This window comes from Suricata suricatta, chromosome 12 (assembly GCF_006229205.1).
Source record: "Suricata suricatta isolate VVHF042 chromosome 12, meerkat_22Aug2017_6uvM2_HiC, whole genome shotgun sequence".
NCBI classification, from domain to species: domain Eukaryota; kingdom Metazoa; phylum Chordata; class Mammalia; order Carnivora; family Herpestidae; genus Suricata; species Suricata suricatta.
The window spans coordinates 22,093,442-22,120,350 of NC_043711.1; the positions used below are offsets into that span (position 1 = coordinate 22,093,442).

Genomic DNA, 26,909 nt, shown 5'->3' on the forward strand with positions numbered 1-26,909 from the left:
TGAGTTTAGTGTTTCCAGGCTGTTTGCCAAGAACTCCAGCTGAGTATGCATTCTTCATTCACATACGTATTCTCCCACCCACCAGGACCTCCTAGTAATTGCAAAATCTCAAAATGGAACTGGCTTTCACAAAATCTAATGAGCTATGAGGAGACAACGTCCATGTACCAGTGGGTATCAGGGTGGATGGCCGCCTTTGATTGATCTCCATGACCTCACCCTATCCTGTTTGTCCACTCCTCCTTCATCCATTTCCCTCCTTCTCCTCCTTACCCACTTGTACGTAGAAGCATGTGCTTAGGCTTGGTCCTGGGATCCCTGTCCTGCTCTTTCTCTTCACCTTCTGCCTTCTGTTACTGTGAATGAGGTCATTCGTTCCCAGTGCCATGTTTGTCCCTTGACTCCCCTAGCTTAGGGAGTGGGCTCATGCCATTCTCTTTGCCTACTAGTTTCTCACTTTCTTATTTCACTTAGCATGACACCCTTGAGGTCCATCCACTTTGCTACAAATGGCCAGATTTCATTCTTTCTCATTTCTATGTAGTATTCCATTGTGTGTGTGTGTGTGTGTGTGTGTGTGTGTGTGTGTGTATACCACATCTTCTTTATCCATTCATATTCAACTTATTTCTTATCTTTCTGTTGTAACAGTGGTAGTATTTCCTTGGAGAGGCCTTCCCTCTGTCTCATTTGGGTCTTGCTTGTTGGGTGCACTTGGTGCTAGTTGTTGCAGTATAAAATGACATGTGTGTTCTGTGCTTTTATTTGATTTATATCTCTCCAATAAAGTCTTAGCTCTGTGAGGGGGGAGAGTTTATTGTTTCTGCTCTTTAGAGTAGTCCCACGATTTAGCACAGTATCTGGCACATAGTATATCCTAAATATTTAAGACAATTCGTAGTTGACTTGGTTCAATAGCCTTTCCTGAAACTCTCTTGATCTTGTTGAAAGCATTGGTTTTCTTCTAATTATACTTGATTTCCTAATGGATGCTGCTTTGTTGGTTTGTTTTCTAAGAATAAATTAATTCAGAGTTCCATATTCTACTAAAGAATTACCTGTATGAAACCTCTCCTTGGGGGCCTTCTTTAAAACCCTAATTTTCATGGCCGAGTGTGTTCACATGTATGTGCTATGAAATATGTTGCTGGGTCTGTGCCATTTGGTGGCCCCTCTGAAGTTTCATATTAGGATGCTTACACCTGGGGTCTTGGCTCCTGGATTCTCGGTTTTCTTCCCATCCAGTGTAGCAGCTCTCTTAAGAGTTGTTATGAGAAGGCACTGGGGCATGAAAACACTTGGCAGGAGGCCTCGCTCAGAGGCTGTGCTCAGCCATTGTTAGCTGCCAGCATGATTGAGTGGGTGGTTGACTTGGGGTGAAAAGTCAGCTCATCTGCCATCAGCCTCATCAGGGACATCAGATTCTCTGCTCCAGGAATCCAGGTGCTCTCTGTCTTTTTTCTGCCATTCATGGTCCTTATCATAAGAGCCTGTCTGAAGGCCAGTTCCTTCCAAGATGCCTTGACTTAGTAACTTTCCTGTCTGTGGAAGGTCCTTGCAGCTCACCTGTTTTGTGGTGTGCGTGCTTTGTGCCCACATGGGGCCATAAAATGTGGTGAGGCCAGTGGCTGACCCAGAACTAGTGCTGTGCGAGGTGCCCTGATGCGAGTAATGGGTAGAGCAGAGAAGACAGCATTGCATTGGGCCCTGATCAGACCCAACGGGTGCAGTCAGAAGATGCAGGCTCCAGGTTTGAAGATGAACAAGGACAAACAGAGGGGCAAGAGGAGTCTAGAGTCCATTGTCCCCTGACAGATCATGGGGATTGTATTTACCCTGAAAAAATACAAAATACAAGTACCAAGTACTGCTATGAACACTGTATATAAAGAAACTCATGTCATGTCCATAACAACCCCATGAGATCATTGTTATTATTGCCCCCATTTTTCAGATGAGGAAACTGAGGCAGAGGATAGCTGTGGCATCTTTTCCAAGGGCCCATGGAGAGTGAGTGGAGAGTAAGTAGGAGAATTGGGATTCTCATCCAGTTAGTCTGTGGTCTTACCCTTATGCCATATGGCCTCCTCATCTCTCTTTTAGAATATTTCAAGGCAGGATGAGACTTGGTTTGTATAACCCGTTGGCATAACTGGGTTCTAAGGGCAGCTATTATGGGAGCAAGGGTGGAGGGGCAGAGAGAGAGAGTTCAAGTTGAGAACATTTTCTGTTGCTCAGCATTGCCTATAAGTGGGCTGCAAGAGGCTCCTTGGAAGAGTCCAGGGACCACTTGTCCAGGATGCGCTGGATGGAAATTCAGTGTTTGGAAGGGGGTTGGGCTTGATGATGGTCATTAGGATTTGCATTACATGCATTCATATTGAAAAAGATTCTCTACCCAGGCTTTTAGAACCTCTTCCTGTGGGCATATTTGGATAATTCTGTTGTGGGGATTGCCCCGTGCTTTGTAGGATGTTTCGCAGCAGATTAGCCTATATCCACTGGACTCCAGCATCTTCTTTCAACCCCCTTCCAGTTGTGAAAACCTAAAATGTTTCTAGATACTGCTAGATGTCCCTGGGGGACAAAATGGCCTCTAGCTGAGAACCACTGCTCTAAATGTAGCCCTCCTCTTTCCTAAGAGACCCATATTTTACTATCTGACCCCAAGGGTCCCAATGTATTCCAGTGAGGGCTGGGGTTGTTGGACCCTTGAATACTCCCCTTCTTTATTTTGGTGGTTCAAAGGATGAACTATTTTATACTTACGTTTTCTGGAGGAATAATTAGAAAATATATCCTGTTGTCATCAGTAGGATGATCTCACTTTGATTGTAAAGAAACAACTTCAGGTATAATTATGCATTAAAAAAAAGTCTGTAAAGGGGTATCTGGGTGGCCCAGTAAGTTAAGCAGCCAGCTCTTGATTTTAGCTTAGGTCACGAGCTCACATTGTGAGATGGAGTCCTGCATCAGGCTCTGCTTTGGATGTGGATGGAGCCTGATTAAGATTCTCTAGCTCCCTCTTTCTCTGCCCCTCCCCTTCTTGTGCACACTCATGCACGATCTCTTTGTCTCTCTCTCTCTCCCTCCCTCTCTCCCTCAAACAAAAGAAAAAAAAAAAGACAAAAATCTGTAAAGATATAAACCCCAGGGTAAACCGTGGTATTTTGGGGAAGTGGGACTAAGGGGTTTTTTTGTTATTGTTTATTTGTTTTCTGTTTGCTTATATCTCTCTTTGGATAGTTCTTCCTATAGTGAGAACATTTTGCTTTTATAATAAGAAAAAGTCTCATTTTCCCTTCCGCTGTTTTAGGAGAGTGATTAGGGGAGGTCTGAGTATGAGTTCTGGAACCAGCATTCCTGGACGTGAATCTACACCTGTCTGTCTGTTTTTCACCATCTTAGATAGACTTTGCTTCTTCCCATTGGAAAAGCAGTATCACATAAGAAATTTAGAAAACTGGAAAAATTGAAACAAAACTCTGCTCCTTACCCCAGCCATGGTTAAAATTTTGTTGTGGCCCCTCTGACTGTCTTAGGCTTTGGACTTTTACATGGCTGTAGTTATAAACATCACTTGACTTAGCATTATTTCATGAGCAGATTTCTATGATAGTTCACATTGGGTGAAATCGTTTTTGACATAGGCATCTCGTAGCTGTGGACAAAGTCCAGCTTATTCAGTGGGTTGTTTAATTCATGTCCTGTGTGTAGCCTTCTGACTTAGTCGTATTCCCTTTTGCATGTTATGAGGCATTCATTATACTTTTATGTCAGTGATTACTAAATTTCTTTGAACTTGACACGTTATATATTTTTAATCACACAAATAATACATGAATGTATGGTCTTTGTGGAGAATTCTAATAACCCAGTAGTATATGATGAAGGAAATTATCATTCTCATCCATTCTGCTCTGACACCATGGCCTGAGATAAATATTGTTTCTAGTTTAGTGTTTACCCTTCCCTGATCCATATGAGAAATCATCATTTATTGACAGAGTACCCAGAGAAACTCCTAAACCAGAATCGTCACTTACATAGACAGCAGAGCCATATGGTAGAATTAATTATTACAGGAAATGCCCACAATTTGATGTATATGTTTAATATAGAGAAATCTTAAATTGGATTGTAAATATATGCTAATCACCAGGCAGTACACGCATGTGACAGAGACTAAGAGTCAACAGGGATTGTATATCCTGATGCTGCGTGTGAATCGGGGCAGATGCCCTGTTGCCATTTGTGCATCAGCTGACCTTTCCGGGGACCTCTTGCTCTTCTCGGGTAGCGTGTCCAGGTGCTAAGTCTGTGTTCATGCCGTAGAGAGTGCAGGGGGCTCTGAACTTAGGTGGGAAAAGGAGACACCTTTTATTTTCACTAACCTCCAGCTGAAATGTACTACTTTATTATACAAATGGAGGTAACAAGCCACACTTGTGCCTGTGACTTAGTCATTGACAGAAATCCTAGATATTTTCCTTTCATATCATAGTCGATGCCGATATCTCCTTGCTGTTGGCACTCATTCTTGACACCAGTAATATGGTGGCTGCAGATTTGCACCGATGAAGAAACATGGGCGTTACTGCATCACAAATTTGTGTTGTAAACATTTTGAAAACTGAAAATCAATATAATTGGTTTCCTCCCTGTGTGTTTTCTTTTATAGTTTAAATATATCATTCTGAGAAGGGGTCAGTGGGATATGCCAGATGTCAGGGCAGCCACTCCCCTCCAAACCAACCCAGATCCTCATCTTAAAGGCACATCATATGATGGTAATAAGAATAAGGTGGGCGAGGTTTTTGTACTGGTTGATTTCCTTATATTTTCCTAAATACATCTTAGGAGAAAAAAATACTGGTACCATAGTGATTATGTGTGTGTGTGTGTGTGTGTGTGTGTGTGTGTGTGTGTGAGAGAGAGAGAGAGAGAGAGAGAGAGAGAGAGAGAGAGAAGGAAACATTAGTTAGCATTCTCTAGGACTCTAGGATTCTTCAAACCACCACAGAAAAAAACCCTATTTTGGGAGGAGTGTGTGGGTTTCTTTCAACCTGTCTAGATTCCTCACTTTCAGGGCCTCATTTCCAAGCCTAGCAGCCCTGAATGCCTGAGGAATCAAGTGCTTTTGGCCGTAAATGGGGATCTCTAAGGTAAGTCAGCCTCAGGTTCTGAGCCCCAGGGGATCCAAACGGTGAGGAGGACCCCTAGCTCTGACCCGCCAGCTGGGATGCTGGTGAGACAGGATGGACATCTGTCCCTTATTGGCCTGCGCTGGCTGCTGCCCTCTCCGTGCCTCACACTCATATTACAGTAAAGATCGTATCAGTGCTTGCTCCAGGAGCTAGTGATAGATGCCGGAAATAGTCGGCACACTCTAGCACATCGCTGCCTGGAGGAGCCGTGAGCCCTTGGTATTCTGTCTCCATCTTGTCACGTGGAGATGTGCAGGGAGGAAGACGGTTAGAGACATTTTGTATCTGGGTCCCAGAGTGTTCAAAGAAACAGACTCAGTGGCAGATTTCACAGAAAAACATAGATTCCTGGTATCTCTTAACAAGTAGAGGATTGGGTAACCACAGGGTGACCCCCCCCCCCCCCGCCCCAAATATCAGCAGAAGCTGAAAAGTGATGGCCATCTAAGGATGGGACAGAAGTCTGGCCTTTGCCGCAGACCCCAGCTTGCCTGCCTTCCCTCACCTGATGTGACCTGTGTGGCCCCTGGAAACATTTGAGTTAGTGGCTTCTGAAATGGATTATTTTTCAGTTCCCATTGGATTCTAACACCGTGAGTTTAAAAATATTGGGGAGAAGTGCTACGTGCTGGGCTTGGCGAAGCATGTCAAAAAGTCACTGGTGGTGAATTTAGGGAATGCCAAACTCCTAGAAGGCTCTAATATGTTTTGCATCTCAGCATAGGGGCAGCTCTGCTGTGATGCCTTCATTTTTTGAAACTGTTTATGGTGGATAAAGTGGGGTGTCACCTGCTGCAAGCTCGTAGAGCCCCCATGGGCACATGGGAGGCAAAGGGGTGTTTCCACAGAGGATGCAGATGATGTGGACTGTTTTCTCTGACATCAGCAGTAGGGAACAGACTCCTCAACCTTTGCACAAGGGAAGCTTTCCACCATGAAGAGGGAGACTGAGTTTTCAGCTCTTCCTGTTAGCAGGGTGGAGGGCTGGTTCAAACTATGAAGCACGATCCTGCCACAGTTCTCTGCATTCCCCGGTGAAGAGCTAGGGTCTCGCCGCACAGCTGGGGCCTGTGGTCAGTTTGGAGTTGATGGAGTTAAAGGTTCATTCAGATGCAGCGTCCTAACCCTCGTCCCAGCTTCTGGCTCTGTTTAGTACAGAAACCACTTGAGTAGCTGCAAATAGTATTAGCTCTAAGCTTGTTACGGATCTTGCAGACTCATTCATTGATTGCCTTCGATTTCCAGGACATCTTGGATATAGAATTAAAAGACTTTAGTTAAGCCAATTAACTTTTGTGGCGCCTGGACAACTAATATCATATGCTAGGGAAGGTCACTAGTGTTATTCAAATAGCAGTTTTATTTGAGCTGGGATTTAGGAAATCGGACAGAAGGTCTAAGAATTGTTTATAACGTGTTCCTTTCTGTTTGCAATATCTTGGCCTTTAACATCTGAGCCTGACTGTAATTACACATATAAGTGATTGGGTCATATTATCCTTTCTGTAGATTGTGACTTGATTGGGCCGGCTCCAAATTCTCCATCTTACAGATGGTTCCCAGCCAAATTTTAATCGGAGGTTTCATCTACTTCCAGTTTATCAAGCTTTTAAACTGAAGTGTGTTGCTTGAGAGTATAGACTCCGGGGCCGTGCTGCCTGGGTTCGAATCCTGGCTCTGTGACAGCAGCACAGACAGTTCATAGATCCTGGGTGACGTAAGCATTGTTCCCAAAGGGTGGACTTAGAACCTGGCGGCTTCCTGGCTCCCAGTTCCGTTTCCTGGGCTCTGGTACATTGGGGTGAGCTTGTGGCTAGTAGGTGCCAGTGGAAGGTGAGCAGAGCTGACACACGTCGCTTCCAGGCTTAGGAGTGAGGAAGCAGGTGTGGCTTCTCCGCCCCTCTCTTCCCATCTACTGTCTGAATGCAGGAGACTCCAAGGCCTGAGGGGAGAGCAGAGGCACACAATGGGAAGGTCATGGGTCCTTGACTCACTATGTGGAAAACTGAAGACAAGGAATGGGTGGTTACACTAATAAGAAATAAATGTCTATTGTGTTTAAGCCCCTGAGATTTTGGGTTATTTTTATTATAGTAACTGCTGTCCCCCAAATTCATTCAACCACTTACTGACAGTATAACCTTGGTAACATGGCTAATGTCTCTGTAAAATGGGAGGAAACAATACCAACCTGACTGAAAGTGAAGTGCTCAACAAATGCTGGTTGTTAATATTAAAAATAAACTATTGTTGTCATTGTTGGTGCTATTCCCTCTGATCCATGGGGAGCAGGAAGGATGAATTCTTTTCAATTGGAACATCAGAAAACTGTGTTTGTAAAGAGTAGGCTGGAGAAAATACTCGATCTCAAGTAGTCTGGCTTTGTAAAGTAATGTATTATTTGTGGCTTGGCGGTATTTAAATTTGTTGGTGTACATAAAACACACTCATGAATGCACAATGAGATTTCTCCTCTCTAACACACATGTAGTTGTTACTTTGGCATTTAGTGCTGTGAGGATGCAGGTATAGCCTAGTGTTTGCATTTCAGAGCCTCAGATCCTCACACAGTAATCCAGAAAATACCCAGGAATCGGATTTTTTTTTAAAAATAAGCATTGACACCATTAGATTTTGTTCAGTAGACAGATGAATTTCCCAGTTTTAAAGCTGTATGTTATGCCACCATTGCTAGGGCAAGGGCAGTCCTATCAATAGCTGGTTTAGTAGCTTGTCTCTGACTTAATTTCCCTCATATAAAACAGAATCTAATGCAGCATTCACTTTCACCACAGAGCTAAAATTTATCAGTGGCATTTGTCCAGTTGACTGTGTTGAACAGTAAAAGCTTATGAGACTTATCAAGGTTAAAAAAAAAAAAAAAGAGCATAGACAGTAAAACAGGGAGAGGAGAGATATCCATCTTTTAATTCAGGACCTGACAGTCTGAAAGTACAAGAAATCTGTCAGAGACCACCCACCGCAGAGCCAGCTGTTCCAAGGAGCAGTGTCCCCAGAACTCTGTGATTTAATGGAGGGTGCTCCACACAGCTAGCTGGGAACAAGTTCTCCAGGGACACTAGGGCCAGGGGGGGCCTCAGTAATTCCTGTGGCAGTGCTCCTTTGAGGTGAGTGCCAGAAGGCACCTTGAGAAGGAATTTAGGCCAGATCACAACCTCCGTCCCCTAGTTGGAAGTTCTCCATAACATATAGAGAGATTTTTTTGTGCAATTGTGAATGGGGTTAGTTTCTTGACTTCTCATTCTGTTGTTTTATTATTGGTGTATAAAAATACAACCAATTTCTGTGCATTGCTTTTGTACCCTGCGACTTTGCGGAATTCATGGATTAGTTCTAGTAGGCTTCTGGTGGAATCTGTCAGATTTTCCACGTAGATTATCATATCATCTGTGAAAAGTGAAAGTTTGACTTCATCTTTGCCAATTCTGATGTCTTTTATTTCCTTTTGTTGTCTGATTGCTGATGCTAGGACTTCCAGCACTATGTTAAACAACAGTGGTGAGAGTGGACACCCCTGTCGTGTTCCTAATCTCAGGGGGAAAGCTCTCAGTTTTTCCCCATTGAGGACGATATTAGTTGTGGGCTTTTCATAAATGGCTTTTATGATGTTTAAGTGAGTTCCTCTTATCCCAACTTTCTCAAGGGCTTTTATTAAGAAAGGATGCTGTATTTTGTCAAATGCTTTTTCTGCATCTATCAATAGGATCCTATGGTTTTTATCTTTTCTTTTGTTAATGTGATGTATCACATTGATTGATTTGTGAATATTGAATCAGCCCTGTAACCCAGGAATGAATCCCACTTGATCTTGGTGGATAATTCTCTTTATATTTTGTTATTCAATTTGCTAGTATCTTGTTGAGTATTTTTGCATTTGTATTCATCAAGGATATTGGCCTGTAGTTCTCTTTTTTTGCTGGGTCTCTGTCCGGTTTGGCTTTGTAGAATGAGTCTGGAAGTTTTCCTTCTATTTCTATTTTTTTGGAATAGCTTGAGAAGAGTGGATATTAACTCTGCTTTAAATGTCTGGTAGAATTCCCCAGGGAAGCCATCTGGCCCAGGGCTCTTACTCATTGGGAGATTTTTGATAACTGATTCAATTTCTTCACTGGTTATGGGTCTGTTTAGATTTTCTATCTCTTCTCATTTGAATTTTGGTAGTGCGTGTGTGTTTAGGAGTTTGTCTATTTCTTCTAGGTTGTCCAGTTTGTTGGCATCTAATTTTTTATGGTATTCCCTGATAATTGCTTGTATTTCTGAGGGATTGGTTTTAATAGATCCATTTTCATTTGTGATTTTGTCTTTTTGGGTGCTCTCTCCTTTCTTTTTGAGAAGCCTGGCTAGAGGTTTATCAATTCTCTTTATCTTTTTCAAAAAACCAACTCTTGGTTTCATTGATCTGTTCAACTGTTTTTTTTTTTTTTTTTGATTCTGTATTGTTTATTTCTGCCCTGATCTTTATTGTTTCTCTTCTTCTGCTAGGTTTGGGGTGCTCTTGCTGCTCTGTGTCTAGTTCCTTTAGGTGCATGGTTAGAGTTTATATTTGCGCTTTTTCTAGTTTCTTGAAATAGGCCTGGATTGAAGTTTACTTTTCTCTTAGGACAAAACCATAAAATACCTAGGAATAAACCTAACCAAAGATGTAAAAGATCTCTATGATGAAAACTATAGAAAACTTATGAAGGAAATTGAAGAAGACACGAAGAAATGGAAAACATTCTGGAACATATGAAAGAATAAACATTGTTAAAATGTCATTATTACCCAAAGCAATCTACACATTCAATGCAGTCCCAATCAAAATTCCACCAGCATTTTTCTCAAAGCTAGAACAAACTATCCTAAAATTTGTATAGAATCACAAAAGACCCTGAATAGCCAAAGCAATATTGAAGAAGAAAACCAAAACAGGAGGCATCACAATCCCAGACTTCAGCCTCTACTACAAAGCTGTCATCATCAAGACAGTATGGTATTGGCTCAAAAGCAGATGCATAGACCAAGGGAATAGAGTAGAGAACCCAGAATTGGACCACAAATATATGGGCAATTAATCTTTGACAAAGCAGGAAGAGTATCCAGTGGAAAAAAGACAGCCTCTTTAACAGATGGTGCTGGGAGAACTGGACAGCAACATACAAAAGAATGAAACTAGACCACTTTCTTACACCACACACAGAAATAAACTCAAAATGGATGAAAGACCAGAATGTGAGACAAGAAACCATCAAAACCCTAGAGGAAAAGCAGGAAACAACCTCCTTGACCTCAACCACAGCAATTTCTTACTCAACACATCCCCAAAGGCAATGGAATCAAGAGCAAAAATGAATTCTTGGGACTTCATCAAGATAAAATCTTCTGCACTGCAAAGGAAACAATCAATAAAACTAATAGGCAACCGTTGGAATGGGAAAAGATAGTTGCTAATGACATATTGGATAAAGGACTTATATTCAAAATCTATAAGGAGCTCCCCAAACTCCACACCCAAAAAACAAATAATCTGGTGAAGAAATGGGCAGAAGACATGAATAAACACTTCTCCAGGGAGGACATCCAGATGGCCAACAGGCACATGAAACGATACTCAGCGTCACTCATCATCAAGGAAATACAAATCAAAATCACACTGAGATGCCACCTCATGCTGGTCAGAGTGGCTAAAATGAAGAAATCAGGAGACTATAGATGCTGGCAAGGATGTGGAGAAACAGGCACCCTTCTACACTGTTGGTGGGAATGTAAACTGGTATAGCTGCTCTGGAAAACAGTGTGGAGGTTCCTCAAACAATAGAACTCCCCTATGACCCAGCAATAGCACTGTTACGGATTTACGCAAGGGATACAGAAGTGCTGATGCATAGGGGCACATGTACCCCAATGTTCATAGCAGCACTGTCAACAATAGCCAAATCATGGAAAGAGCCTAAATGTCCATCGACTGATGAATGGATCAAGTAGATGTGATTTATATATACAACGGAATGGCAGTGAGAAAGAATGAAATCTGGCCATTTGTAGCAACATGGATGAAACTCGAGGGTGTCATGCTAAGTGAAAAAGTCAGGCAGAGAAGGACAGATACCATATGTTTGCACTCATAAGTGTAACAGGAGAAACTTAACAGAGGACAATAGGGGAGGAGAAGGGGGAAAATAGTTGGGGAGAGGGATTGAGGCAAACCATGAGAGACTCTTGAATACTGAAAACAAACTCAGGGCTGATGGGGGAGGGTGAAAGGGGAAGGGAGGTGATGTGCATGGAGGAGGGCACTTGTTGGGATGAGCACTGGGTGTTATATGGAAACCGACTTGACAATAAACTGTAAAAGAAAAAAAAACTTATAGAGAGAAAACTCTGCTGCTGTCAGTGCTGGTCCATAGCCATGTTTTTCTCCCCAGAGAGCAAGAACTTTGTGCAGGTGATCATCCCATCCCACAAGTGGTCTCCGTTTTCTGCAGCCCTGCAGAGGTTGGAGGCCAGCTGCCCCCGGCCTGCTCTCTGTTTTGTTCTCTGGGTGGTAATTTAGTGCCCTGTCTTCCTCTCCTTCTGTCAGTTCCTAAACAGGGTCTCTTCTCATGCAAATTGTCTCTTGTTTGGATGGCTTTGACAGTGGAAAAACTGCATTCTGTGAGCATTTTCCTCCCTTAACTAGATCTGGAAGAGCACTGCATTTATTGTGGGTAGTTTTTGGACCTTGGAGACACTTGATTGGAATACCTGTGCAAAACAGAGTTATTTGTACAAAATGGCTCTTTCTGCTTTCAAATAGAAAAATAATTCTTTTGTGACCTGGAGTTCCATGAATTCAGGTGGGTTCGTTGTTATGGTTAAGAAGAAGCGTTCCTAATATCAGCTTAAAGGATTTGGAGATATATTTACTTGGAAGCATAATTGCTTTGGAGTATTGTATTTTCAAGTGACACTTCCTGTATGCAGTAATTGAGTCGAGAGGAATAGTAAGTACATTTATGTCATAATAAGAAAATGACACTGCCTATAAGGAGAGAATCCAAAAATTGTAGATGATTAGTTTTTATTGCAACACCTTTAGTAACATATCTAAAACTGTCATTTCCACGATGCAAATAGAGACTTCAGGCTTCTGATTCCTGCCAGCAGGGAGCCATTCCCCAAAGAGTTACTGTTGAAGACCCTTGGTGCCTTGGGAAGGTATTTGAAAAATGCCACTGCCCAGAGCACCATTCAAGCTAGCTCATCAGTTAGACTGTGAATGTTGGTTCTGAGGTAAGAGAAAGATCATTTTCAGAAGTTATAGAGCAAATGTTGGAATTTATTCCCACCTCTGCCAACACCATCACCATTTTTTGAGTGCATTACTCTGTGGCCAGCATTCTGTTGGGTGCTTTACACACTTGACCCCACTTGATTATCCAAAGCACACTATGAGGTCTCGTTATCATCCCTTTTACTGATGAAGGAAAGGAGGCTGGCTGATGGAGGCTGAGCAGCTTGTCACATAGCTAGTGGATGGTAGTGTTAGCACTAGAACTTCGTGCACCTGGCTGCGAACCCCCCGGGCTTAGCCCCATGTCAAGCTCTCTAGCAAGTGAGATGCATGTCATTGATCTTACTGTGTCTTAGAACCCCAGCGAGCGATTCTAAGCCAAGCAGGATGCTGAGACCAGGTTCCAAAATCAAGCGTGTTCCAGCAAAACCCATGTGGATTCTTTCTCACCCATCCCTTTGTGGTAAGCCATCTTTGTTAGGAATAAGATGGAGGAGACAGAGTGGGAGCTGTATCACTTTCTCCCCATTGGAGGGATATCTGATGAGTTTGCATATAGTCAAAAGAGACTTTCCCTTTCCTTCCTTCCCCTCCTCCCCAACCTGCCACTGTTCCCACTATCCATCATACCTGGGTCACAGATGTCCTGCCTCTGTTTATCAGCCATCTTGTGGTGGCTCATGACTGTCTCAGTACATTAATAGCATACTTCATAGACTTCATTTCTCAGGAGGCAAGGAATTATACATTCTGCACAGTCATCCCTTGCCTGTGACCTTTGGCAAATTCATTGTTTTATATCCTTTCCTGGGACCTTTTTCCTCCCTGGTGACTGTGATGTCCTTCCCATTCCTGGCCAACCTTTCATTGTTTATAGGACTTGTGGTTTGCCCAGAATTCCTGGCACCACCTACTCAAGGAGAGTAGAGTACTACCTACTCACCCCTCCCTCCTCAAGGAGAAATATATTTCTGTGCTTTATAGACTGTTGCAGGCTCAGTAGAAGACACACTATAGCCTCCCACATACAGCAGACATGATATATCTGCACTGCAGTGTGACCTCAGAGGGACACCTACACAGAATGACTAGGTGGGATATCAGGGCTCCAGTCTAGATTGAAATGATCTATGCATCTCTATTCCAACTTGTTTATTACTTATTTTTAGTAAAATGAACCAAAAATTGGCTTCCTTATACCCCAAGGCAACACATGCATTTTGTCAATAGCCCCCCACTCTCTCCACCCGCCTGGCACATGGTAGGCTATTTCTAAATATTTGTTGAATGAATGAAAATAGCAGTGAGTTCACTTGAGGTTCTTTTTTTGTGTTGGTGTGATCCTTATTTAAATGATTTGTTTTATCAGTTTAGCTCCTGTACCGTGGCTGTTTCAGAGCTTGAAGGAATGAGAGTAAGATCAAAAATTGAACCTTATGGTAGGAACACGAAGTATCTTCTGCTCTTGTGTTAATAAGTCACCTTTAAGGGTTCTGGGCGTCGCCTCACTCCAGGGTGCTTGCCCAGTAATAGGATTTACGTGGGGATCTGGGTCAGGGGATTTCAAGGGAAGTGCTGGAGGCTAAGGGAGAGCTGAAGAAGCAGGCCAGTTTCTCGGAATTTGTCTCAAGTCATGAACTTTGAGCCAGCTCCCCAGATTCTCGCTTGGGGATGGGCAGGCTCTTTGCCATCTCCTCCCCCCCGGAACTTCTGTCCATCTTCAGCCAGTGATTGAATTATGCTGAACTAGAGATGGAATCTCATTTTTTGGTGAGAGAATTTGGCCAAGAGACCATGTTCGGATACACCAGCTCTTTGGCCCCGGGCAATCCCTTACATCCGTCTTTTGCACAAGTCATTTTGTTGCTGGTGTTGGTGCAGAGGTACTCAGAGCCCCTCTTCCGTGTTTTGCTTTTATCCCAATTAACATGACTGGCCGGAAGTCTCCTCTGACTGGAGCCCCTCTTAGGGGGCTGTTCTAGGTGACTCACTTCTAGATATGCACTTGTCATGTAGGGAAAAAAAATGACCCAAATGTATGAACAACATTAAGTGCTCTGACAGTGAAGTAGTGCTTTTCTCTTCCTGGTGTTTGTGTGAAATGATCTGGCAAAATAGATGCTGCAGAAATAATGCATTTCTGTATCTCCCTTCTCAAATGATGAATGTCCTTGGCTCATCACAAGATTTTTTGCCAAATGCTGATTCTGCTAACAGAAGGAATGGAAGCTTCAGATGTTCTCTTGTGACAGAGGGAATAAAAAGTCTCAGGTTTGCCTTCCTTCTCTGTCATGAGTGCAGAGAGGTGTTCTTGGGAAGGCCTGTGTTCTGCCTCCACCCTAGACTTGGCTAAAGCTACAGGCTGTGTTGTTCAGGTGCCTTCGGCTCCTGCCTCAAACCAGGAGGAGACCCAGAGGCTGGAGGTGGCCCAGCGAAGAGTCACGATATCAACTAATCGGAATTCGTCTCTTACTTTAAGAGCTTCAGTTCCGGATAGCATTCATGTGACAATAAAACACACACTAGAATCTTCCAAAGCAGAAATGCCAAGAGGGAAAAGCGGGGGAGCACTAGGGTTTGACGTGGGTATTATGTGCAGTCACTGCGCTGGAGGCTTTCACAGACATCCTGCCGGTGGCCCCCTTCCCTGCCCCCAGTGGCCCTAGAAGAAGGGCATCAGGATCCTGGCTCTCTGACTAAGGAGACTGAGGCCCAGGAGGTTCAGCGACTTCCTGAAAGAACTGAGGCCAGCCAGCCCAGACAGCAGTCAGCCCTCTTGATGTCTTCCAGGGAGCATATCTTCCCATTCCTCAGATTCTTGTGGCCTCTCTGCAGCGCCAGCTCCATATCCCAACCCCTCATGCCCCTCAGCTCTTTTTCTCCATACTGTTTTACCTCCCTCCTACCCTCTCTGCACCCTAAAGTTATTCAGAAGCACACATCCAATTGCTGAGTCCCTCCCACCCTTGAATCCTTCCAGGGCTTGGGCTCTAACCTGTCTCCATACCCTGCCTACCTTCCCAAATCAGAATAAGGTCCAAGCTCTTAATCCTAGCACACGCCTTTAATAACCTGGCCCTGGTTACTTCTTTGGCCTCGTCTCTCAGCAGAGTCCTCACTTTGTCCACCCATGCACAAGTGAAATGGAAATGGGGGGTAGGGAGCGGGTAGTTCTTGAGCTCCAGGGACCCTCTTGTCCCTGGACCTCTGTCCCTGCTACTCCCTCTTCCTGGCATGTTCATTACCTGTTTTTCTTCCACCTTCCCAGCCTTGCCATCTATTAAGGGTCAAGCAAGAAGGGAGTCGCCACCTTGCCCTCCCCATCATGGTACTTACCATGATGTTGTATCTTCTTAGCCTATTTACCCATCAGAACACTCCTGACCAATAGGCTGCCAGCTTTCTTCAAGTTGGCTCTACTCATCATTGTGCTTGGTGTCTAGTACCCTGCCTGGCATACCAGAGACACAGAATAGAATTTTGCAGAACAAATGAAGTGTGCTAGAAATAAGAATCAAATCCAGACTGGCCTGAGTTTTTAATTAGGTGGCATGGTATCTCTTCTGTGTCCTGTCTTTTCTTCTGCCTTCCTTTGTGTGTTTACAGGCACCTGCTGACACTTTCCTGACTTCTTTTCCCAGCTGAAGGGTGCTTCTTTCATATGAAACAGACGTAATTGCTAGTGGAGTCCTTGAAGCTATAGGAAATAAAGTGCCATTGCCTACATAGCTGTGTGGGGAGGCAGACCCTGGAGGAAAAGAAGTTTGGGGGTGATTTGCGTCCGGTCTTTCTTGGTACCTTGGAGAACAAAAGACATTTTGTAGCCCAAACACAGCAAAGGAGTAATGTATAATTAAGGCTCCAGGGCTCATTTCAGAGTGGGCGTGCTCCTCTCTCTCTGGATATTTTCATCGTCAAGAGCTGTGTCTGCTCCTTTGAGGCCCGGCCCCAAGCTCACCCCCTCAGGGGCCCTTGGAGGTACAGAGGCCACTGCTGTGTTTTGCATTGTGCCCTGGCTGGGTGGCTTTTGCCTCCTTGGGGCAGCCTGGGAACAGCTGTTCCTCCCTGGGGACCCTGGTTGGAGAGGAAGTCTTCGATTTTTGGTATTTGACTCTCTTGGTGAGTCCAAGCCACTACTGGCGACAAGAACAATGAGACAGGGGTTAGCGCAGCAGTAAAATGGGCCCTCTGAAACAAGTTTGCAAATATTTAGATGTTCAGTCCTTTCCCCCTATCCCCAAGTTCAAAAGACCAAGCGATTAGAAGTCAGACCTTAATAGGTTTAAAATTCACTCTAACCATTTGACTTCCAACTCCTGACTAAACCTCTCTGTGCCTCAGTTCCCCATCTGCAATTTGGGAATAATACCTACCTCTCAGGGTGGCTGTGAGGATTAGACAAATTAATATGCGAAGAGCTTCCGGCACCGTGCTGAGCCTGTGATACGCGGAGGACTCATTTTACTGACTTCCTTAGGCTCTGCTAATGAAGACATGCTGCTTAATTACACAGATTCTAATTGGGACCACATTCCCCTGAAGAAATCTGTTTATTAGGTGCCCATATGCTATTCGCACATAACTACAACTTTTATATTTTCTAATTTCCAAAGTAGTATGTTCATTGTAAAAAATTAGAAAAGACAGGTAAGCAAGAAAAGAAAAAAAAATCCTTGGTAATCATATAGCCAGCTTTGAATGTGCGGCATATATCTGTATTCTTGTAGGAGCGTGCTCTTGTGTTTGGGTGTATATAAGAGATCAGTAACTTCAAACGAAAAGGTACTGAGTATTGTCTGTAACGTATTGTAATATACTGGGTACATGCTTCCTACATGGTTTTACACAATTTGGGATGGCTCTGTGGAATTCTCTTGCACTGTTATAGATCCCTCTTCCTGGTTGCTGAAGGTCAAGTAGGCACATTTTCCAAGGTTCTGATATATATGACCATCCCATGCTACTAAGTCCTTACAACTGGTTATTGGCTGTCACTGTATTACTCTCTCTGTTCTTCAAAATCCTTTGATTCCAGCAAAGCGTAACATTTCCTGGTAAGAGTAAGGCATTATGTTGTTTGACCCAGTTCCAACAGGCATTAACACATCTTGGAAAGTAGCGTGTTTTCTTGCTTATGGGATAACTTCCCCAGGGCAGGGAGAAAGTAGTACAGGCTTGGCTCTTTGGCAAGGGGGACCCATCATCACATGCCTTGAAGGGAGAGGACTTGGGCTGGCAGAGGAAGGGAACCACTGAATGGTTGCATTTGTCCCAGATTTGGAGTCCTTAGCTCAGCAGAGAGTTTTGTGTTGAGATTGGTTAGCTAGGTCACCAGGCACAAGTGGCCCTGGGAGACTGACAGGCATCCATAATGTCACAGGCTCCTTTTCACTAAGCAGACTCAGAGGAAGAGAGGGTGCAAGAAAATCTCAGTGAAAACTTGAGGGATGGTGGAGTTAAATAAATCCCTTCCCTTCTACAGGTCTCTTGGGATAAAAACACATGCAAAGAACAGATATGGCTGGAATAGTGGGGCCCCATATAAAAAAAATTCAGGTAAAGGCTTATTGTGACATCCGTGTTATATTTCTTTAGCTTAAGCCTCTAGATCACCTTAGGTTACAGAATTACATAAGACAGAGATTTATTTCACTGACTCTGTAAATAATAGATTGGCAATTTTGTTTTATTTTACTTGCTTCTTGAACTTTGTCCTTTTGGTAGTGAGTCAGCCTTGGGTATAGGCTGGCCTCAGCTGTTGGCTTTTGGAACACATCTGGCAGGCAGCAGAGAACCCCCAGGATTTTTGGCTCCCAAAGCATTGGCTTGCATTTGAACTTAGGGAACGTTTCCAGTGATTGTCATTGAAGTTTTATTCATACACCAGAGGACGCTGTTAGCTTGAGCCAGAGTTAGGCTGGCTGGAGCCCCACATCTTAGGACAATCCAGTTAAACTCATAAGGGGTAGAGAGGTCACCTTTATGGGACCGTAGAACAATGCAGCTGCCCCCTTACTTGCATTTTCCTTGTAAAAAAAAAAATGTCACATTGAAATTGTTTCACAGCAAGTTTCATTTGAAGAAGTGCTGTGAGTGTCTGCTGTGGGTGATCACAAGGGCCTGTCCTTGCCCCGTAGGCCACATGAGCTATATAGTTCCAGGAGAGGTGAGCACAGAGCGCTCTGGAGCTCAAAGGAAGGGTACAGCCACCTCATCTTGGATAACGAGTACAGCCTTGTCGAGGAGGAGGGGAAAGCTAGAAGGAGGAATTGTTTTCCAGGTGACATGCAAGAAAGGGACTCTCAAGACAAACATGTAAGATGTTTATGGATGTTTTCAGGGGGCAAGGAGAAGTGTGTTACTTGCAATGCATGGTCCATTATAGGACAGTGCGGAGCAGCTCAGAGCATCTTACGAATAATGTAGCAGATGTCTGTCTTAGTCCAGACTCAGGCAGGCTAGAATAGCATTTTGTATATTTCCTTAGGCTCACCTTCATTCTCAGAAATACCAGGCCCTTGGGCCTAGAGTTCCCAATGCCCACTTGGGGGGAAGGGGAGGCCCTTCCTCTGCTCTGTCAACTAGCCAGATGCCCCTAGACTCCAGGGACTTCATTTTAGTCTGAGGAATCAGAAGAATTTTATGTTCATTCCCATAGGGTCATTCCCTCTGTCCTCAAACTACTCTTCTCTTTTCAAGGTACCCAGTATTATTGCCTCAGCCAACTTGAAAGTCTAAGCTAGGAAGGGAAGTGCTTTGTGAGACACACACACACACACACACACACACACACACACACACACACTCCTTTCTTTGGGCAAGGACCCACAGCCTCCTCTCAGTGTGCATTTTTAAAGTAAAGGAGAGGAAATGGTGAGAAAACGTTTATTTCAAAAATTATTCTTCTGTTAAAAAGGTCACTCTGTTTTCCTCTTCAGAAATGACTCTCAAGGTCTTCAAAGCTGAAATAAGATGTGGAGCCCCTTGATTTTTCTAAGTAGGAGTTTGAGGTGAGGGGATAATAAGTGGTTCAGGTTCTCCTAACAAATAAGGGTGAATGTGAGACCCCCAATATTTTTAGTTCCCTAGCCTTTTATAAGCTATGTAAATGTAAGGGATTCCTGCTGACACTGAAATTGTTTCAAATCCCATTTGGGAGGTATTCATTAATAAACAATATTTCTTTCCAGTGGGAACAAAATTAAATGTTTAGTTAAACCAAACTTTTTGGTCCAGGGACCCCTGTTCTCTTACAAAATACTAAAGACGCCTAAGAGCTTCTGCTAATGTGGGTTGTATCTATGGATATTTGGCATATTAGAAATTAAAAGTGAGACATTTAAAAATTAATGAATTCAAGCATAAAAACTCATTGCATGCTAACATAAGTAACATCTATTATGAAAAATAACTGTTTTCCCAAACAAAAAAAAGTTAGAGGAGTGACATTTTTTTTTCATTTTTGCAGATTTTTTTTAATGGTTTAAGAGAAGACAGGTAGATCCTCATATCAGTTTCTTTGTTCAGTCTGTTGTGATTTTTTTAAAAATCTACGAAGAAAATCTGGCTTCACATAGATGTGCTGTTGGGGAAAAGGAAGCCTTGAGGACCCCTGAAGGGGTCTCCGGGAACCCTCAGGGGGTCTTGGGTCACTTTGAGAACTGCTGATTTAAACAGATAGATCATTAGGGTGTGTGATAAGTTTTAAATGAATAATTGTCTCTGAGAGTTTGAGTAAATTATGAGTTAAATCAGTCTTTTATGACCAGATTAACACGTTATGAAATCTTATACAAAGTACTGTTTTTATGGTTTTTGTACTTATTATACATTCTTCTTTCTGTGAGCTCATTGAGGATACATAGGAAGTCCACAACGAACATTTAGTAAATGGAATTCAAATACTAAAATCCATAGCAAGGACTCTCTCATTATAAGATGTTGATAAGATGTTCTGCCATGTGACCTTTTTCAGTTCCCATTCCAGTTGAGAAGTTGGCAAACTTCTTCTATAAAAAAGAGTAAATATTTTAGTCTTTGTGGGTCATCTGGTCTCTGTTGTATTAAACTTGATTGCATATGTAAACATATGGGTGTGGTTTTGTCCCAATAAAGCTCTATTTATAAAAATAGGTGATGAATTGGATTTGGCTTGAGGATTATATTTTGCTAACTCCTGCAGTCATAGCCTTGAAAACATCTTTCCCTAAGTCCCCAGTCTTTGGCCATGAAAAAATTAAGTAACTGATGTTCAAAGGAAAATACGCACACGAGTTGAATTTCTTCATTTTTACTTCATGACACATTTGGAATAGTCAGTTTCTAGTGGTTTTGGCTGTGTGATAGCCAACGAATCTGGGGCAGTTTTCCAGGACAACTGAGTGTGGTCAAGTCTGAAGTGTAGAGTGTTGATTTCAAAAAGTGAAGACAGTGGGTGATAAAGAGTTTGATTGTTTTAGGGTTTTGTTTCTTTCCTTTCCTGGGTGCTAGTTAAGTTTCTAAGACAACCAGAACCAATTTTCACCTTTCTCCTTAGTTGATTTAATAATTTCAAAATACAGTCCAGTCTCCTCAAATCCAATAGAGGCAGTTCTATTTATTCCTTATAAGTAGATGTGTTCCAGAATCACGGGCATGCTGTTTTATGCCTTTCTTGTTGCTTTCCCTCCTTACAGAAATACAAAGAGTATGAGAAAGACGTAGCCATAGAAGAAATCGATGGCCTCCAACTGGTGAAAAAGCTGGCAAAGAACATGGAAGAGATGTTTCACAAAAAGTCTGAAGCGGTACGGGTAAGTGCCTCTGGGATGTGTTCTGTATTGCCCAAAGACACGGAGGCACCCTCAGGGGACTGGCATTGATGGCTCCAGCTCCCAAAGATCAAAGTTGACTCAGCTATCATGTAAACACTTTATTTTCTTTAGTTAACCAGCAAAAGCATTTAGTAGGGACATGATTGCCCTTTCCGAATAGAGTTCAGGTGTCAGTTTTCATCGGTAATTTTATGCCTTCAATGGAAGTGCCACTAATTTTACAGCCTCAGCGGATGGCTTATGACTGTGTGATACATTCACTAATTGCCAGAATTCATTCAAAGGCACATTGTGGTTCAACTAAGCAGCTACAAAAAATTTAAGCCACACTTGCCAACATGTAGAGTTGAAATCTCAACGGAGTAATGGAGTCTAGATGAAGTGGGAGGTCTTCCGTACCTCTACTGGAATATTACTATAATTATAATGTTTGTCTCAACCAGTTAGAGCTCCCTGAGGTTCGTACTGTCAGCAGGATGAATGGAAATGTATCATTTTGGATATCCAAGGTGGCTTCCAACTTTGTTCCTTGTTGCCGGCTCAGCAGTGAATCTTACGTTCTTGCTGTAGAACACGTGGATGTTGTCACATCCCACATTTGTGCCTCATTGGCACAGGGGTGTGGGAAAGAACAGCGGCTTGAGGAGTTCTTTATCTTTAACCTGTAGTTTGCTTACTTTTGGTTTCAACAATTATCTCCAGAATCCCTTTGCTCTAAAAGACCACTTCCTACTTTGCTTCTCTCACAATTCATTGGCTCAACAAAATTTCCACACATTATTCCTACTTTAGACTTGACAGTGCCACTCCAGTGCTTGTCTCTAAAACATTTTTGTGCTCTTTGGATTGTGGGGAGGAGGGCTGTAGCTGAGTAGGTAAGAGCGTGGGTTTGGCTTGGGTTCAGAGCCTGCCGTGGTCACTTACTGAGCTTTCACCTTCAGTAAAATTGCCCTCAGGAGCCTCAGTGTCCTCATCTGCATAGGAGAGAGACACACAGGCTGGACACGGATTAAACAAAGTCCTGATTTTGAGCTACTGAGCACAGACCCTGGCACGTAAGCAGTGCTCAGTGAATGGCAGCTTCATACCCACTCTGGCCATTAATGCCATCAGTATTTAGGTGGGAACTCTGAAGTGTCCAAGAAGAAAAAAAAGTTACTTTTATTTGCTACAGAAATATTGCCCTGATTATCCAGCCCTGGGAGCTTCTTGGGGATCCTTGTGTGTCCTTATGCTCTACCTTGAAGCAAGTGCTTTCTTCTTTACAGACATGGTAGCCACTCACCTCTCACACTCAGGACCTGAAACACAAATGGGGAACAAAATAAAAGCCCACTGTAATTCCTATTTTCTATTTATGATATGAACACCCCTTTGGTGGCATTTATTTCCTGAAAGTCAGGTTCTTGTGTTTCCTTCCTTCTGGTCTTTTAAATTTGCATTTCTGTGCATGTACTTGTGTGTTTTTCGTTCTCACATTGACAGGTGTGGTGCCTGTTTGCTTCAGTGTCCGGCTTCTCTGCAATTGTTTATACCAGTGCTGTGTGAGCTTTTCCTTGCATCAGTACCGTGCCTGATTTTCTTAAATGGCTGTATCACATTCGAGTTTAAGGATGTGTCATACAAGATTTGACTATTCCTCCAAATATGGATATTTAAGTTGTTTGCAAGTGTTGATATAAATAATGCTGCAGTGAACCTTCCAGTATATTAATAACAGATCAGACGACTCAGCACCTACTATATGTTTGGTGTTCCTCTCAGGATTTCACAGGTGCTCACTTGCCCTTAGAGCAGCCCCAAGAGGAAGGTTCTTTTTAATTTTTAAAAATATTTATTTAATCTTGAGAGAGAGTGATAAAGCAGGAGTGAGGGAGGGGCAGAGAGAGAGTGAGACACAGACTCAGAAGCAGGCTCCAGGCTCTGAGCTGTCGGCACAGAACCTGATGAGGGGTTCGAGCCCACAAACTGTGAGATCATGACCTGAGCTGAAGTCGGCCACTTAACCGACGGAGCCTCCAAGGTATTATTACTATCCCACTTTTACAGAATAGAAGACAGAGAGAGGCAGAAGTTAAGTCACTTCTCCAGGGTCAGATTGGGGGTGAGGGATGGGCATATGGACCCAAGTCCATATTCTTCATCACATGTGTGCCCTCAGCATCCTGCAGGTACTTTGATATCCTTGAGATCAATCTCTGAACACAGAAGATAGTTCAGAGATGCTAACCCCATCTTCAAAGCTTTCTGCATGAGGTGACATTTGTGTCCGGATAACGTGGTGCCAATTCACAGTTCCTCCAGCAGGAGTGGCACATGAGAGCTCATTTGCCTGAATCCTCACAAAAAACATTACGATGCTTTATTTTGTTTTAGATACTAGTAACAACAGTTGTCAGTTTAAGGAAATGCTATTTTTAGAGAATTTTTTAAATGTTTGTTTATTTTAGAGAGAGAGAAGGAGCATGAGCAGAGAAGCGGTAGAGAGAGGGAGACACAGAATCTAAAGCAGGCTTCAGGCTCCCAACTGTCAGCACAAAGCCTGATGGCCCAATGTGGGGCTTGAACTCATGAACTGTGAGATCATGGCCTGAGCCGTAGTCGGACACTTAACCAACTGAGCCACCCAGGCCTCAGGAAATGCTATTTTTGTTTCAATTTGGATTTTCTTGGTGAATCACAGAATTTTAGAGCAGAAGAGGACATACGTCTCTTTAGTTCTACCTCTGCAACTGACAGGCAAGAAAACCCTGGTACCTGGCTCCTGGGGGCTTGTGCAGCATAGCAGGGTGACACAGAGGTCCGGCCAGCTCCAGAACCTGGACTCATTGCTCAGGGGGCCTCCGTGGCAGGGGGGAGGTTGGTGAGAAAAACTAAACTTTTTTTTTTTTTAAATGTTTTATTTATTTTGATACAGAGAGAGACAGAGCATGAGAGGGGGAGGGGCAGAAAGAGAAGGAGACACAGAACCGAAAGCAGGCTCCAGGCTCTGAGCTAGCTGTCAGCACAGAGCCTGACGTGGGGCTCGAACCCACGAACGTGAGATCTGACCTGAGCCGAAGCCGGAGGCTTAACCGACCGAGCCACCCAGGCGCCCCGAGAAAAACTAAAGAACCAGTGGACCTCTTTTCCTCCTTCACCTCCATGGAGATGCTAGAAGGAGTCGGTGACTTGCTAAGCTGTGCTCCTGTTTACTGAGTCTCTATGCACCAGGCCCCATGAGAAGCACTTTATGTATGTCACCTCGTTTCAACCTGGTGTCAGCCCTGGGAGTGAGATACTGTTCCTTCATCATGGGCTTAGAGGAGGAGCACATAGGTTTGGCAGGGTGGAGTCACAGCCCTGGTCACATGGTCAGGCTCAGTAGCGTTTCCTTTGCAGCCGGAAGGTAGGGTGCAGTGGCTCTGGGTGTAACTGACCCAAGTGTTTCACACAGTGACTGGCGAATGGTAAGCATTTCGTAAATGTTTGTTGTTATTGCTGATGAAGGGGCCTTTCAGTGTGGTAAGCCATTTAATAATGAGAGAGTCTTGAAGCTTTAAAAAGCTTCAAGGATGATGACAGGAGGGAACTTAATTTTGAAACCTTTAGCTTTAAATTCATGCCATAAAAAAAAGAAAAGACTGATATGGTTAGTGTGGTTCCTTTGAGAAGAAAAAAAAAAGGTGCTTTATTTAAATTGAAATATACCCAGATTAAAGGCATCTGGTATTCTCTGAACTGTGTATTTTAAAATAGATGTAGGAGACCTTTGTAAATACACTTGATACCATAAAGTCTAGGATAGGTGGTCCAGTGTGATATGTGGCAGGCCCTGCTCCCAAACGTGAAACAGAAAAGCGGGCTTATATGTCCTGTTGGGCGTTGGTTTGGAGGCAGTTTTGCTATTGAGATGGGCCTGGTCCGGTTGTGAGCCATGCAGCACTGCTGACAGCAGTCATGAGCCATGTGGCGTTTGAGAGGAGAGCGGGTGGCCACTGAAAGGACCCCTGGATGGTGCCTTCCATGAAGGCCAAGGAGCAGTAGGTGTGACTGTTTTCATATTATAATGAAACCTCACTTCTCAACTAGGAAAGGTTGCCTTTTGCCCCTGTAATTGGTAAACTTTTGAAGTGCAGACACCTCAAGTGCAAATTTGCCTGTGGGTTTGCAGGCAGAGTTCTTATTTGCCAGGGGGCACGAGCATGAACCAGTGTGCAACAGGGCCCTTCCTGTCCGCCCCAGCAGTGGCCCCTTTCTCTAATGGCCCAAGAAGAGAACGGATTTTAGAATTTGCTCCATCATTCTGGTGAACCACACCTAGAAGTCTTGTTTCCAAGCCTCCATCCGCACCGCCAGCAACCCAAGTCAGGTCAGAGGTCCTAATGCCCTCCCGCCAGTGCTGATCCAGGACCAGGTGGTGGATAGCCTGGGGGACCCAGGAACATACACAAGAAAGAACTGGCTCACAGACAACACAGATTGTTTAACTTTTCGTTGATGTCCATAAAATATTTGTCAGATGGGTCCTTGCAATTTAGGAAGGGGCACTAACCCCTCTGGTCTAGGAGCGTAGGTGCGGCAGTCAGTCTGTGCCCAGAAACAAAGGGGTACTAACAGTTCCGTCCCACACGCCTGTCATGTCTTGGCTGTTAAACAATGTTGATCTTTTCTCTGTCTCTTCTGGCTTGATTTCATCATTCCCCCCATCACTTTTCCCAGTGATTAGTTGAATCAGAGTGATTTTATCATACTCGTCCCCTATTTGAATTACTCTCCACTATGCAATTATCCTATCACAGAAAGTCCTATTTTCTCCCCGTCAGATGTCTGGAGTAAATGTGAAACCCAGAGTGGCCTGCCCATTACATAACCTCTGTCATCTGCTTGGTAATGGACTACACGTAACTTTTTTTTTTTTCCAGCCTAGCAAATTACAAATAACCTTAGCTACGGTAATTGCCATTAACATAATGGTGCCATTATTATGGTAGCATTTCTTAACTAATATTTTCTAGCACCTTTTTTTAATACCACTGGTGGTTTAAATAATTTTTTCAAGTTCACTCAGAGGGTTGATGTGTAGGTTATTTTAACTTAAGAGCCAGATTGGATTTGATGCAGCAATGTCTGGACTCACTTGTGTACAAGATCATTGTGCCCAAAGCATTATCTCCCACCTTCTTTGTTCGAACATATTCAAGCTACCAAGACCTCAATTGATGTTACTGAGCAATTCATCAAGTTTTAAGTCCCTATAAATGGACAAGAAATGGAATCAATTTGCTTTTAGTTCATTAACATTTCAAGGAAGATATTCCACATGCTGGGTGTGGGGGAAGTGGTATACATCAGTCCTGTCAGCAGTGGACCCCTGTTGGGCCATGCTTAAGTGACACCTGGAAACGCTCAACTCTGTCACAAGAGAGAGCTCATCCAAGGCCCTGTTGACCCAGCTCCCCTTTATCCTGAGTTGCTGATGACTTGAGAGGAGAAAGCCAAAAGAATTGTGTTCAGTGGTATTGTTATACAGACAGGCTGCCCCAGCGTTTTCTTTGTCTTCAAAATCCAAGCCTCCTCTGGGAGTAATACAAACCATTACACAGCAGGAAGGATCATCTGAGGCCCCAGGGAGCC

General features: G+C 43.5%; 1 protein-coding gene across 1 annotated transcript in view; it reads left to right on the forward strand.

Annotated features, from left to right (window-relative positions):
* Window positions 1-26,909, forward strand: part of CACNA2D3 (calcium voltage-gated channel auxiliary subunit alpha2delta 3) — an 833,443-nt gene that overhangs the window by 158,566 nt on the left and 647,968 nt on the right. Inside the window, exon 5 of the mRNA XM_029917881.1 lies at window positions 21,156-21,272. Coding sequence (XP_029773741.1) covers window positions 21,156-21,272 — 117 coding nt within the window. The remainder of the gene's footprint in view (window positions 1-21,155; window positions 21,273-26,909) is intronic.